The sequence below is a fragment of the Zalophus californianus genome, chromosome 1 (genome assembly GCF_009762305.2).
Source record: "Zalophus californianus isolate mZalCal1 chromosome 1, mZalCal1.pri.v2, whole genome shotgun sequence".
Lineage (NCBI taxonomy): Eukaryota > Metazoa > Chordata > Mammalia > Carnivora > Otariidae > Zalophus > Zalophus californianus.
In genome coordinates, this window is record NC_045595.1 from 32,131,811 (window position 1) to 32,147,612 (window position 15,802).

The following is a 15,802-nucleotide window of genomic DNA, read 5'->3' on the forward strand; positions in this document are numbered from 1 at the left end:
AAAGAAACATCTTTACATGCCAACATGTCAAACATCCTACACTGAAAAGTTTACAACTTTTTGGGGAGGAAGTAGTTTATGTAATTAGTTTGCTTTTGGGTGGATGAATACTACTCAAAAGCTGAGAGGTGCATACATATCTGAGTCTGTATCCAGAGAAATATAGCTCAGCAGAAGGGAAAAAGTTATCTTAACCATTATTGAATTAGATGCTCATCCTCCAGTTTGCGTTGCTCTATTGGGAGTTCAGATAGTACCAAGTTGCTGTCAACAGGCACTATGCGTCCTTGTGGCTTTTCTTGTCTTCCCCTCCTGCTTACCATTTGGTAAAGAAATGGCTCAAAATGCCATTATGAAAGGATGAGATGAGAAATAAAACCAGCTAAAATGTAAATGGTTAGAACATGAAAGACTTGGCATTAGAAGGTGCTAAAATTAGGTTATGTGTGAATTTAAATTATTCCTACACTATTCTGAGATCTGCTCAAATGGAAACTCAAGGGTTGGGGCAGAAGAAGGTGGTAGTTATGAACTTGGTTTTGGAATCATTCAGACCAGGTTTGACCAGTACGATCTCTTCTTTTGTGATCCTATGCACAACGCTTAACCATGGCAAACCTCTCTTTCCAATTCTGCTCAACAGAGGCATGAAATGATGGTGAATAAGCATCTCAAACTTAACATGTCCAAAGCATAAGCCCTGGTCCTCCTCCACAAACCCCTCCTTCCTATAGTCAGTCCTCTTTATTTCAGTCAATGGAAACTCCATCCTTCCGCTTATTCTGTGCACAACATTTGGAGTCATTCCCACTCCTCTCTTTCTCTCACACTCTATATCCCAACTCTCAGCTAATCCGTAGGTACTTCTTTAAAAATACATCAGAATCCCACCAATTCTCACCACTTCCACTGTGAACATCTGAGCCACTCACTCATGGTATTCTCCCGTTTGACTCACTGCAATGGTTTTTTCTAATGGTCTCCCTGTTTCCACCTTTGTGCTTCCCATAGTCTCTTCTAAATTCAGAAGCCAGAGTCAGTCTTTTAAAACAAATTCATGTTCCTACTTAACTTTCCTCCCCACAGTGGCTTCCTACCTCATTGAGTGTAGGCAAAAATCCTTCCAATAGCCTGACCCTTCCTTCCCCATCCCATGATTTACCCCCATGTTCCTCTCCCTCAGTTTCACCTCTAATTTCATATCCTACCATCCCTCCCCTCTAATTCAGCCACAATGGCCTCCTTGCTATTGCTAAGATGTGCCTCGAATACTCCTGTCTCTGGGTCTTAACCCGGAATACTCTTCTTCTAGATATCCACATGGCTTGCTTTTGTATTTTCCCATATCTCTGTTCGAATGGAGACTTGCCTGACTTCCTAATGTACAGTTCCCATCCCATCCCCTCTTCCATGCTTTTTTTTTTTAATCCCTCTTCTCTAAGAATTTTTGTGTACTGCTGTATCCCCAGTGACAAGAATAGTGACTGGCTTACAGAAAACATTCAAATACTTATGGAATACCCAAGTCAATGCATGAATGAGTGAATGAATAGCATCTCAAAGAACCTAGAGCCACTTATCTTACAAGAATTTTTTAAGGATTAAGTGAGCATCCTGCACAATGCTCAGTTCATTGTAGGGACCAAATAAATAACTATTGGTCTTTCCTATCTCCTGTGTCTATTCAGTCCAAAAGTGGCTAAGTACTCTTGTGGTTAAATATTTAATTCATAATTACAGAACTAAGTACTGCACAGGGGACACCTAAAAGGAAGGTTATCTGAGCATGTAATATAAGGCAAATTGACAGCAAATGGCAGAAGCTAGGAACTCAGATTACTGCTCTGCCCTGAAAAGGCAAGACTATTGCTGAAAGTTGGCTCTAAGCCATTGAGACCATCCTATACCCTGAGTGACTTTGAGTCATGTAATGCGGTTTCTCCCCCATAAAGATGTCACCGTAGAATGATACTTTTTCCCAGATGGAAAAATGTAAATATATGGACTGAAAATAAACTATGAAGAAATGTATGGACATGAATGGGTTCTACATGGCTTGGGTATTTTCTATCTCTATTCTGGCTGGAAACATCTAAAAGCAAAAAACTGAAGACTCTCACTGCTGTTCCAAAACAGTGTGTCTCAGTTTGATCCTGATTTTTTTTTAAAAGTTTCATTTAAGAAAAGGCTCTCAAAGTATAGGACATCCAGAGCTGCAAAACCAATATCAAGCCTGAGATTTTATAACTGTAGAGTGAATTTGATAGAAATGAATCATTGCCACCATCCTGTACACTCTCTACAAACAAGCCACCACAAGCTTCTCTATTAAGTGGGGTAATTTTTACCCACGTATTAGGATCAGGTTGTGTCGAGAAAGACCTAGTTTTCTTAGTCCAGCAGACTTTTCCTTAAAAATGTAGCAATTGTCATCACACTAGGGTGCGGTATGATGTGGGGAAGCTAGGTCCTTTCGGAGCATGGTTGGGGAATCCTGGGTGACCAAGCCTAATTTCTGGGTTCCTTTAAAAATTATTTAAAACCAAGTGAATTGTTAAAATTGTCCTGTTTAAAGGTGCAAATATGCAGCTACCTCCCACTTTGATAAGTAAAATAAACAAAACCAGGAACCTGGCTGAAAACACTTGGAAAACACTCAGATACTAAGGACTCAGCTTTAGTGGCTTTTAAAAAGCAGAGGAGAACTAAATTGGTTTCCGCTTGGGCAAGAGTTTGTTTCTTTCATGTGTCACAAATCAAAATCGGTATTTCTAGACATTTTGAAAGCCCTACCGGAGAGGGAGTGGGAAAGCATGGAGCCTGGGAGTCAGTCAGGTCTGGCTTCAAGAATTTCTGACCATATGATGCTGGCAAACTTACTTGCCTTCTGACAGCTCAGTTTTCCTACCTGCATAATGGACATAACAAGGTCGATTTTGCAAAGATTTTATGAGGGTTAGCAATAATGCATACAAAGCCTCAGGCCCAGGGTTTGGCTCGCTGAAATGTTCAGTAAATGGGGGTCTTTGCTATTATTTCTCCACTTCCAGTCAAATTATATAATTATAATTAGGCTTATAATTCAGGCTATAATTAGATAAAAGGCAAAAATCAATTTCTAATTTTAAAGTGCTTTTTATATAGCTAGTCCATTGGAAATGTAAGGTTCGAGTTAATCCCGGAAGGTAGCACTCACTTGCCTTATGGAGAACCATCTCTTCTAAATTGGGCACCAGTGTACTTATCTTCTAAAAACATTTTCTTTGGTCTCCCATCAAAAAAACTTTAAACGTTGTGGGACAAATCCGATATTTCATTAGCACTTAGGTCCTACCATAAAACTTCTGAGGTTGATGACAGTGTCTTGGGGTTATTTTGCTTGCCTTTTCTCTAGTGATAGGTTTCTCTGGTCCAAGAGCTTTGCAGTCACCACTAGTGTTTATGGGTCATTGTTAGTGACCTTTTGGAAAGAGAAGTATTGAGACTGATTTTAATTCTAGGGCCAGGAGATGCAGCATCTCAAATGTTCTCTAACCCACCCTTCTCAGAGCTAAGCCTGCTATTCTGAGGGTATATATGTGTGTGCACTGTGGAGGTTGCAGTTGGTAAATATATAGCATTTGCCTCCTGCTAAAGCAGGAAAGATTTGCAAACTGGAAAAGGGAAGGTATGGAGAGGTAGAGCTTCAAAACTTTCCTCCTCAGAAATTCATGTACTGAAAAGCCAATTTAATGCCACACGTCTGGAGAGACTGGTCACCTACGTATGACTTCCTCTTAAGGATTAAAAAAAAAAAAAAAAAAGTGGGAAATAATTGAGAGAATTGATGGTGAAAACTTGGCGATCTCTACAACATAACAGTTTATCTTCCCAGAAAGGAGAAAGGAACAATTTTATAACCTTAAAGAATTCTCTGGCTTAAAAAAAAATGGGAATTTGGTATCAAACACATTTGGGAAATGCTGCAGACCACACCCACCTAATGCCCATTAGAATACGGAAAGAAAAGTTCTGCTGTAAGAAATCCATAGAACGACAGGGAGGAGGTGATGTTACCCCCCCAGGGGATGTGGCAATGTTCAAAGACACTTTTGGTTATTACAACCAAGGGGATATACTATTGGCATCCAGTGGGTAGAGGTTAAGGTTGCTGTTTAAACATCACACAAGGCACAGATGAGCCCCCCAACAAAGAATTACCTGGTCTCAAATATCAACAGTGCTGAGACTGGGATATCCTGGTTCATACCTATTTACAACCCATGAAATACTTTCTGTACCACTGCCTTAGTCTCCGATCAAAAACACAGTCTGCTACTTCCCAGATAAAATGCAAACTAGGAATTCATCCTGCCTTTAAAAAGTATCCAAAAGAAAAACCTAAATATTCAACTCTGACACCAATTCCTCGATCTAGCTAGACCATTACATACGCACAAATTCTATCATGGATGAGGGAAACACGGACTGCTTGGAAACATAAAGCTAAAAGCAACAAATACATATGACTTATCAGGGCTATCAGAACAATCCAAATATATGAACATGTTGGAGTAGCCCTTGCTTTCTTAGAAACACCCATTCTCATTGATGCCTTTCTTTCCAAAGTTGGTCACTCCAGCTGAACTTGCCATGCAGAATGTCTCTGGATTACACTGGACACATTTGTACACATTTATAACAACCCCCTTCTCCCCCCTCCAGAAAAAGGGTGAGTGACACTGCTTGTGGGTTTGCAAATTCAGTCCGGTAAGGCAACTTTGAGATCTCATACTTTCAGCTCAGCCTTGAAAATCTTTGACTGACCTTGATGGCTTCCTGGAATCCCACATAATATTTAATGGGAAATTCAACTCTCCAGAGAGAATTGTTTTCTGAGAGCTAAACAGTGTCATTCCATGGGGCTTGTAACCGTGACCTCAACTTTGACTTTTGATTAGGAGTCCTCCCTCTCCTCACCAGATGTCTCTTCAGGCTTCCTCAAGCTTGGCACTATTTCAACATTTTGGGTGAGATAATTCTTTGTTATTAGGGGCTACGCTGTGCATTGTAGGATGCTTATCGACATCCCTGGCTTCCATCCATTAGAATTCAGTAGCACCGCTAATCTATTTGTGACATTTGTCCCCAGACATTGCCTAATGTCCACTGGGGCGGGGGGGTAAAAATCACCCCTAATTGAAAACCACGGAATTATCCTAAGGTTTTCAGAAAGTCCAACAAGCTCTCAAAACTGAATTGATTTTAACTTACTTGTTGGGGTGGGGCCAGAGAGCTTTTTTTGGTGGATGGAAGCAGTAAAGGGCCTTCTGAACATCCATCCAAGATCATCAAGGTCTCAGACTAAAAGGGTTGGGAAGTCCTGGTCTCTAGAGAACGTGACATGTACAACGTGAACCCGATCCCCACACACGGCAATGAAGACCTCAATGACAATGAACAAACATGCTCTTCTGCACAGTACCTCCTCCCTGACATCATGTCCCTGGCCTGCCCCTGCTAAGGGGTTCCCGGATATTTCACAACTGATGACGAGGCGACCAATGAGAAGGAAATCATGTTTTCACCAAAAAAAGTTCAAATTGCAATGAAATATGTGAGTTGGTTGACTGAAGGCTTTTTATTAGATGCAAGGAAAATAACACACATTTTTTGAAAAAAAGAAAAGAAAACCTCTTAGTTTTCAAAGGAATCCGGGCTTTACTGGGGAGCAGTAGATTAAAAAAAAAAAAAAGGTGAGTCTGCATACAGCCAAGTATTTACTGGAATTTACTGGCAAGGCTTGCAATGAAAGCCTGGGTTTCCCTGGGCAAAGGGGAGCAAAAAAATCCCACATCATTCCCAGGGGTCTTTCATTTTAGCTGCATGGGTGGGAGGGGGCTGAGGGAGGAAGGGAGATGGGGACAAGGAGAAGAGAAAGTCATGGGAAAGAAGCCAACGAAAAACTAGGAAAGATTCTGTTTTTGCTGAGCCCTGGCTGCAGCCCTCACTTTTATTATGATGTGATAGTATAAATCTGAGATTAAAAACAGCTTCCTAAAATATGTCAGAATTTTTAAAGTCCTGAAATAAATCCAGACCTACTCTTCACTTCCTTTGAAGTTAAATACACACTCTGAACCTATTTATGTTTCTTTAAGAAATTTTAACAATAACTTATTTTGAAATATATCAGACCTTCAGAAAAACTGCAAGATCATCACAAAGAACTCCCTTATCCAGGTTTTCCAGTTGCCAACATTTTACCACGCTGCTCATTCCTCCCTCCCTATATAATGATGGTGTATATGCATATATGAGTGGCTTGTAGACATAATGTCCCATCATCTCCAAAACTCTACTTTCCCCAAATCAAGGACACTCTCCTACATAAATACCATACAACTCTCCAAGTCAGGAAGTCACTAGTGATACACCACCACCATCTGATCGTGTTTCTTTTTAATTATTCCCTCATACAGGTTAGCGCTTTATATCCACATTTCTAGGCCAATGCAATCAGGATTTCAGCTCCTGAGTAGCTGGACCCATTCATTCACTCATTTTAATATTGTTTATTCTATGCCCCCTTTGAGTAAGGCAACAAGCTTAAACAGTGGGCCTGTTCAGCCCAAAAGAGATTAAGGTTTGGGGCAATGAAGTAAGTGATTTGGTTAATAGGCTTTTCACTTGAAATTGTGGTGACTCTATTTCTTCCTTTGTTTTAGCTATGAAGAAGAAAGCAAACCCACTGTTTTTTCCATTATATTTTCCCTCTCTTTATCTCACACAGTTCCCAAACCATAGCCAAGTCTTATCCTTCACCTGCCATGTGGATGGAGGAATACGTGGTTGGGACAATGAAGGCTGATGAAAGGAACAGAACCCAAAGTGGTGGACTGTCCTACCAATGGGAACAGAGAAGATGCAGCGTTGCCCAAAGAAGAGCTTAGTTTTAGCTCAAGAAACAGTTTGGAAGACATCTCAATGCATTTGATGGGTTTTATTTCAGCCAGAGAGCTTTTAGGGTGAACTCACTTTTTAATAAATTTTAATGTCATTATTCACTTGTAGGGCAGCAGGTTACATTCTACAGCAAACCTTATCACCACAAACATCTGCAGATCCCCTAACTGGCTTTGACAAAATCTGATCTATTGTCCCGATTATCTATAGATCCACTGAACAAAAAACTTAGATTTATTACCCCAGGTTATTTCATTTCTCTTTGTATATTAAAACGTCAGACATATCACCCAATGAGTGTTTATTAAATATGGGATGCTTTTTCTCTCAAAATCTCCTAAAAACCCAAATTTTGCTTTTTATTTGGTTTTAATTTTAAGAGAAATAATTTTTTCATATTCATCCCTTCAGAGCACTGAGCAAACTTGTTAATGGCTGAGGAATTCCAGAATGCTTCAAATAGTTACAATTTGGGAGAGTAGAAAATCTTAAATTTCCTCTTTCCACCCAAGGTTGCATTTTACCACTTCATCAACTGAAGAGTAAAATGAAGGGATTCTATCTTGGGTAAAACTTGGGGCTTGAAAGTCAGAAAGTCCCGGGTTTGAAGCCTAACTCAGCCCCTTCTCAACAGTGTGACCTAGACCCAACTAGTTAACTTCTCTGATGGTGCTAACATCATCAAGTAGAGAGGATTAAATTAGACATTATGGGTGAATTGCTTTGTATAATTCCTAGCAAGAAGTGAATGCTCCAAAATGTAAGTGATTGTTATAATTAAAAAAATCAAAGCCCGGGGCGCCTGGGTGGCTCAGTTGGTTAAGCGACTGCCTTCGGCTCAGGTCATGATCCTGGAATCCCTGGATCGAGTCCCGTATTGGGCTCCCTGCTCAGCAGGGAGTCTGCTTCGCCCTCCGACCCTCCCTCCTCTCATGTGCTCTCTCTCTCTCTCAAATAAATAAATAAAATCTTAAAAAAAATAAAAAAAATCAAAGCCCTCCCAATAATCATGGAAAGAATTACATTGTGCAAAATTAAGTGAAGGGAAAAAACCCAGCTCTTTTGTGGATAAACTGAAGCTATCAGTTCATCCACTTTCTGAAATACTGAGAATTATTTTACTTATTTCCCATTTCAGCATACAGCCAAACTGAGAGTGAACGTAACAAATTAATGAGTGCTTTTAAAAAAGAGACCACCGGAATGGTTTAGAGTTTAATTCAGATGTCACCCTAAAGGGAAAAATAACACCACCAACAACTATCTGGCCACTGGAAAAGAAAATTGATGACCTCATCATTTGATCTACAGCCAATGTTGGTGCATACATTTTAATTTCAAGGGGGTGTCAGTGTGGGGCATGAATGTGAATAAATCCACAAGGGCTTTCTTAACACTGAGGAGGCTAAGTTTTGCCAAGCTAAATGATGAGAATCACAGTGATGGAGGAGACACTGCCTCAACCCCGAGTCTTCTGAAGTGTCTTTCAAACACACCCCCTTAAAGCTGATCTCCTCAACCTTTACCCACAGGGCTCAGTGAATATGAAAAGCTGCCTTCCTGAAACTCCCTTCAAAAAGGGAATGATCTCTTGGAATCCAAGCTTCTACAAGGTGACTACCTGGTGTTTCCCATTTTTGTCTTCTCCTAAAAAGCATCAATCAAGCCTTGCCCTTTTGGCCCATTGAACACATAAACACTCTTTCTCCTTAACTGAACTTACTGCCGCGATGAACTTGAACTCTAAGATGCACAAGAGGAGAGTTGTTTTAACAGCTGCTTTTACATGGAGGCCCTGGAGTTACTACTTTCAGGACAGCTGGTTCTGATAAGGCTCTCTTTGCACTGTCCTATTTTTTCTAATGCCCAGCTGTCAGAGAACACCCACTGCAGAAGCCACACAACAGAAGAAAGGCAGGAGAATGGTACTCACTTGGATGTAAGGGCATCCTACCTCGGGACTCTTTACAAGCTGACATGGGGTTTTTCTCTCCAACTTTCTTTCATAAGTTTATTGATTTCTTGGCTAGTTGAGTATTAACTGCTAAAGACGCACTGTTGTCTGAGGTTGCCCTGTCCAATATGGTAGCCACCAGCCACAGGTGGCTGGTTAAATTAGAGTAATTAAAATGAAATGCAATGTAAAGGGGAGTATCCCTGTTGCACTTAGCCACATTTCAAGTGCTCCATATTAGCCACATGGGGCTAGTAGCTTCCATACTGGAAAGTAAAAATAGAAAACATTTCCATCATTGTAGAAAGTTACCAGACTGCATTGGCCGAGGCATATGCTCTTTCTAATAAGAGAAAGGGGATGCAGATCTGGCTAAGAATAATAGTTTTTTAGGCTCAGCCTTTATTGATTACTTTCCACACTACTTCCTGCACACTCTTTTTTTTTTTTTGGCTTGCCAATGTTCCATTTTATAAATTTTTGGAAAGGGAAGTTGTGGTCTTTAAAACCACCCATGAAAATGATCCCACTTTAGAGGAAATAAAACAACAAGAAGCGAAGGTGGTGGCGTGGCAATCCACACATTCCAGATCTTTTTATTGGTAATCATTAAATAACACAGGGGAAAATAAACCTCAGCCAGGACTTCCCACGCTTGTGTGGAGGCTGAGAACACTAGCAGGGGGAGATGGAAAGCCAGAGGCCCTCTGCTTACCCTGGCTCTCAGACCACTGAACTCATGTCTGGGTTATAACGTAAGGGTGAATAGAAGCACACTCTCTGATAGGAGGTTTTTTAAAAGTTCCATGCCACCAGCCAGGGAGCATTTATCCCTGAAAATGATTGTGTAATTGTACATTTAAAAGGAAAGATAGGAGTGATAATTTTTATTTAGTGAACAAAGATCATTAGGAACGCTGTGTGTTCTTCTCAGAGCAATCTGTATTTTTGTTTTTGTGATTGTAATGAGGCTGCCAGAGAAAAAAGCGTCAGTTCTTTAATTACATGTATAATTGGTTTTATTTGTTTAATACCATATTTTCTCCTTCTCCACTTGAATGTATCGCTCTGACTTGTTCACTGCTGTATCCTTAGCACCTAGAACAGTGCCTGGCTCACAGTCGGCACGTAAAAAGTATTTGCTGAAAAATAAATGATGACCACTCCCCCCTTTTTTTTAAAGGAATGACCTAGAATTATTTACTCCCTCTCCATAAAATAAATCTTCCTCGACTGCCTTTACTAATCAGGATTCCCTCCCAACCAATTAGACGTGGACTCAATCTCTACCTCCCACTCCACATTCCAAAGTTCCCATTCCTTCCCGTTCCGGAGGGACAACTCGCTGACGGGGGTCACTGAGGAGACCTATACTCCTCCTCAGGGTCTAATAACTCTCCTATCCCTGCTTCCCCCACCTTTGGACTTTTAAAAACTGCAAAAATAGAAATCTGTCAAGCTATCATGAAATATGAGCTGTCAGGAGGCAGGAACAGAGTCTCCCATAGGCATACAATCACTGTAAACAATGAAAAACCAAAAAAGCCCGCTAAGTTTTATCTCCAATTAGATAGATGCGGGCCAGTGTTTTGCTTGTTTTGATTAAAAAAAAAAAAAAAACAAGTCTTATTTTTAATACTCCATATTGATAGAGCCAAATAATGTATTTCTTATTTCTTTTTTTAAAAGGCACCAGCAGTATATTTAAGATGTGTCTTCATTAGTAAAAAAAAAAAAAAAAAAATCTCGTTTATAAAAAATGCATATGCATTTAATGTGATATTCCTTATGGTCAAAATCTTTATATCCTCCTCCTAATCTGGCTAATGTGATAACATTAAAATGAAACAAATGTTTTGCCATTCCCAAAACATAACCAGTTGTTTGAAGTGTTTATAATCACTGGTTATGGGAATTTACCAATACAGAAATAAATTTGGAATTTCTGTGGCTGGAGTCAAACAGACAATATCAATATTAGCTAAATAATGTTGAGGTTGATGAAGTCTGAGTTTTAGGTATACCCTTTATTGAATATCAACAGGAGTTTAAAAAATCATTCTGAATATGGCTGTTTCTATCACATGAAGCAGGATTAATACAGTCAGTATACTGACACTGACATTTTATTACAGTAGATGATCACATAGTCAAATGGAGTCATAAAAGCACCACCCTCATGGGGTAACATGGGGGCTAAATATGATGTGTGTTTGCTTAACTTGGCTTGGTACGTAGTAAATACTCTGTAAAAGTTAGCTATCGTCATCTGCTTTGGAGAAGTTATCTTATTTCACACCTTATATAAACCTCAAACTCACATAAGGACTCCCTGATTTTGGTCCTTTCAACCCTCAATTACCATACTAAACCACATGTCAAATAGAGGCTCAACAGGGGCACATGGAACCAATAGGCATCAGGGGTCATCTTTATGAAGTACACTTTCTTCAAAACTGCAGGCTCTCTTAAAATTTCCAAGTTTGATGTGATCATATTTTATTTTTCTTTAATAAGAAATTCTTTCTGAAATGTATTGCAGGTGAACAAATAACAAAACTGACAAACATTGAAGTCTTTCATGGTTATCTGAACACAAAGAATAAGGTGTGATCAAATTTGTGCACATTAGGTTAGTGTTTTCCTGTCCCTAGCTCTTCTTACATATTTAGAACCATTTCTTTTAATCATTCGTTTTGTCTTCTGGCTATGTTTTATCATTATCTACAAATTCAATAAATGGAGCATTCATATTTCATAGTTGAGACTCAGTGAATCAGGACAACAGTATTAGAAAAGAAAAAAACCCAACAAAATGTTAAGCCTTGTATATTTTTGTTTATATCCTAAGCATCATTTCCAATTCAGAATTTTTTTTTAAGTATCCCTTTAAAATACACATTTTAAACTACCCAATTACATAAAGCTTGCCCAGGTTGGCCGCTCAGGTTTGGGAGAGGGACGGTACAGGTTGGAGGGGATTTACAAAATTAAAATGTATCTTTTAAAACCAAAAGAAACATACACATGCATTTCTAATTCACATAGCCTATTTGCCTTTACAGTTTGCTGATAAACACTGATTTTTAAACATTGTATATAAAATTAAATAACATGGAAAAAATAAATATGCTTTATTATATAAACACATAGAAATCTGTACCGCTCAAAATATTCAGATAATACTAGGCTTGGCTGCTCAAAACTGTATTCAGAAAGTATGGTAGTGATATTTACAGTCTTTATTTTTGCTAGAGATAGATGCAGTGAGGTGATAAAATACTGTTGTCAGACATTTTCTCTTCCTACCTAAGGAAGCTGCAAACTTTAATATGGAAAATGAGGTAGACACAAATTCATAAGTTGGCCAGGCAGAAACAAAAGCACAGTTCCTTCGTGAGCTCATAAATTCTCATTATTTGGGTCGACAAGCATTATTCCAAAGCACCTAAAGCAAGGCTCAGAGAACACTTTCAGGTTTGTCGTGAAAAACCCCAACAAGCAGTTTCTCCTAAGGAGAACCACGGTCTCCAAGATGATCAGCAAGCAGGTACATGGGGCATGGCAGAAAGGAATGCTACAGGACCAGCTTGGAGAGGTGATATCACCTGCAACCTCTGTTACTTTCCTTATCTCGATGGATCTGCTTACTGTTGCTGTTGCGGATTTTTAACCTGCTTTGTGCTGTGGTTTGACAGCACAGAGCACTCTTTCCAATGTATTCTCTAGTGATGGGACATGGGCATTCCCTCCTCAGTCTGCTCCCAGAACTCCGCTCCCAGGCCCGACTGCAGGAGCCGACTGAAAGGCATATCAGGGTAAGAACCTTATTTTGAAATCAGCACGTTACCAAGTAAGAGTGCAAGGACACATCCAAAATAGGACAGAAAAGGCTGGATTTTTGGAGGCTGTTTTTCACCATCTTGATTCTAAATCTGCAAGGACACGAGCCAGAACTAAGGGTCTAAAACAGGCACTTGAACCTGACGTTCACCTAAGCTTCATTTTAGAGACTCTGGCAGCCACGCTAACGGTGATGTGGGTTTCTTTCCTAAATATCGAAATACCTAAAAACCCTAAATACCGTAACAATTGTTGAATGAGGCCATCTCCCTTTTGACCTTGGAAAAGGCCTATTCGCACAGCAGCAAGTTGCTTCTGAACACTATCTCTAGTAGGGGGAAAATCTGGGGAGAGAAAGCAAAACCTACTGAAGGACTAATTGCTACCCTCGGTCTCTAATAAATCGAGTTGGCTTTCAAGAGAAAGCAACGCGTTAGCACCTCAAGTATACTTTTTGTTGTTGTTAATTTCACTGTCAGTTACAATGATGAAGCACCATAGGAGTGGCTTTATGGCTATTAACACGATTCACTGAGGTATGCTTAAATTTAGAATTGCTCAGAAATTGTACCAAAGCATCCACGAAAATCAACATAAAAGTAAAATCAAAGTCCTACAAGTAAGAACCTGAAAGACTGCCCTCACACACATATTTAAGTAATATATTACAGATGTATCTACTTAAATAAAATGCTTTTGATTTCATTTTTTAAAAAATCACAATGAGAAGCCTTGCACAGGTGGCCTTGCTCCTAGACTGCAGAGGCATTTAAATATATACTCGAGTAACGATCGCTTTACAAAGGAAGCATGAAAATCATACTGGTGGCAAAAATAGTTTCAAAATCCATGTATTCTCTTCTGTGTATAACAGGGCATTAGCATCTCTTTCCCTCTCTTTTTCTGTGTGTGTTTCAGAAAACTGTGTGCAGGCCTAAGAAGAACAACTACAATAAAAATCTTAATGTTTTCAGTTAAATTAGCAGGTCATATTTTAAGATTTAAGCATTTAAGCTCTTAAAACATCTGTGGGAGAGGGTGGTGATCCTGTGTAAAAAAATTTGAGTGGTATTTAGAAAGCATTCAAGGATGAGAATGCCATGGAAACAAATATAATATACATTATACATTGTATATAATGTGTATACATACACATATATGCATACAGTATATAATATTTTATGATTATACACACACGTGCGCACACACACACACACACACACACACACACACACACACCCCCTCTGAAGGGTAGGGGATATTTTTGGGTCAAAATTAAAGAAAAACAACTTTTTAGAGGGCTAGTAGTTTCTGAGACACAACTCTGATGTGGTGTTGCTGTTGGCTGAATGAACAAGGTAAAAATATCATGGGCTCAAGAGGGACAATTTCATGAAAAATAATCTGTCATAGGTGACTGAGGGAAGCAGGGAATGCTGGGGGATGTTCCTGACATTCCATGGTCATTTCTGATCTTTTTCACAATGTTCACTTTGGGAGGGTGCCAGTACTGCAAACAAAATGTTTCGGGTGAATATATATCTGACTCCGAGTGGCATTTCTTAAGCTCTTGAATGAAAGCCTGACAGCCCAGCTAACTAGTACCAGGAGAGATGATACTACTCTACATTTCTCTAGCTTTCTACTTAAGACTAAGTACAACGGTTATAGAGCTAGGTTCTACCTGCAGACACAATCTCAGATCCTGAAACCCTTGGTTCTTAGAAGCATCAACAGGTATTAGTCATTTCACTTCAGTTAATCTGTTCTTTATCTGGTTTCAGGAATGGTTAGGACTTTTCCTCCAAACCCTATAGAATAAAAAAGGCTTGCAGATATGACTTCATATACTACTAAATTCAGATTCAGTGCAATTAATGTATTTACAGAAACATTTACTCTATTTACATGAACCAGCCCTAACGGCTCCACGGATTACAACACAACTTAGCGAAAGTACTGCTTTGACATAGCCGACTTTCTGTTTGCCAAGAGCTGCCCCAGAAGTTTGCATAGTATTTACAGTGGCAAACCTGTCTCGCGATGTCAGCTAAGCAGATAGCAAGGGAAGCCTAGGACCAAAGCAAAAAAATCGTCTCAAGCGACGGGCTTTGTGTCTTGGGGAAAGAGAGAGAACATTTCGGATACCTTGAAAGGCTCCAAGTCATGGAGTCCAGTGTTGTTGGTCTATTGCATTTTCACAATGATTTCAGTCTATTTTGTGGGCACAGCCTTTGTGGTCACTGAGTTGAGTATGTACCCAAGTCACATAGAGGCAAATTATAGTCACAGAAGAAAAAATTGCTTTGGCCTCAATATGCAGGTATCTTCCCCCAAAAGTCAAAACTCCCACAGTTTAGGAAAGGAAAGAATGTCTGCTATTGAGTTGTCCGCTGAAATCACTTTGGAGCTTCATAACTACAAGAAACTTATTTCATTTCTTTAAAATATCTACATAGACAGTCTTGCTTTTCTAAAAAAAAATAAAACAAACAACAAAAAAACCAGAAGCTACTTCTTGACATTGGCCCCAGGCCTATATGAGGTACACGTATTTCTGTAAAGTCACTTTGGCAAAGTCACAAAACATTAATTCTGTTGTGTGTCAGTATGAAAGAAATCATAGACCACAGCCCAGTTTCAGGGATGCCCTTGTGATTAGGACAACTGTGTGTCGCCGAGGAGTGCCCCAGAATACCCTGGAATTGGGTCTGTTAGTTAAGATAGTTTGGTTAACAAACATTAATAGGGCCGTACCGAACTCCAAGGGCCAGTATTCCATGCAGCGTCTTGAGGACAAGCATGTATGTTACACTGCTCACGATCGGGAGGCTTATCGAGGATTTCACAGCTCAAATCTGGAAACCGTTCACCGCTGGGCCGCTGACAGACCACCAGTCTTGTCCGCAAGCCTCCACCACAGAGCTTAGTGCACTGGAAGAAGAGAAAGCAAAGCTGTAGTCACTCTGAACAGCCAATGACAAATTGTATCTTCTTTCCCGTAAGAACCATTTCTTCACCAAATTCTATCACGGCATCGGGCAAGGGAAGTCTCTAGGT

At 39.7% G+C, this 15,802-nt stretch overlaps 1 protein-coding gene and 1 long non-coding RNA gene across 14 annotated transcripts in view; one reads left to right on the forward strand and one right to left on the reverse strand.

The window, feature by feature from the left end:
* The window catches only part of LOC113917835, a 31,993-nt gene extending 16,510 nt beyond the window's left edge, over positions 1-15,483 (forward strand). For all 5 annotated transcript variants that reach the window (XR_003518372.2, XR_003518370.2, XR_003518371.2 and 2 more), the window contains 2 exons: positions 6,773-7,007; positions 8,084-15,483. This is a non-coding gene — a long non-coding RNA (uncharacterized LOC113917835). The remainder of the gene's footprint in view (positions 1-6,772; positions 7,008-8,083) is intronic.
* Positions 1-15,802, reverse strand: part of ADAMTS9 (ADAM metallopeptidase with thrombospondin type 1 motif 9) — a 160,762-nt gene that overhangs the window by 54,625 nt on the left and 90,335 nt on the right. For all 9 annotated transcript variants that reach the window (XM_027585859.2, XM_027585860.2, XM_027585862.2 and 6 more), the window contains one exon: positions 15,500-15,676. In XM_027585859.2, coding sequence (XP_027441660.1) covers positions 15,500-15,676 — 177 coding nt within the window. The remainder of the gene's footprint in view (positions 1-15,499; positions 15,677-15,802) is intronic.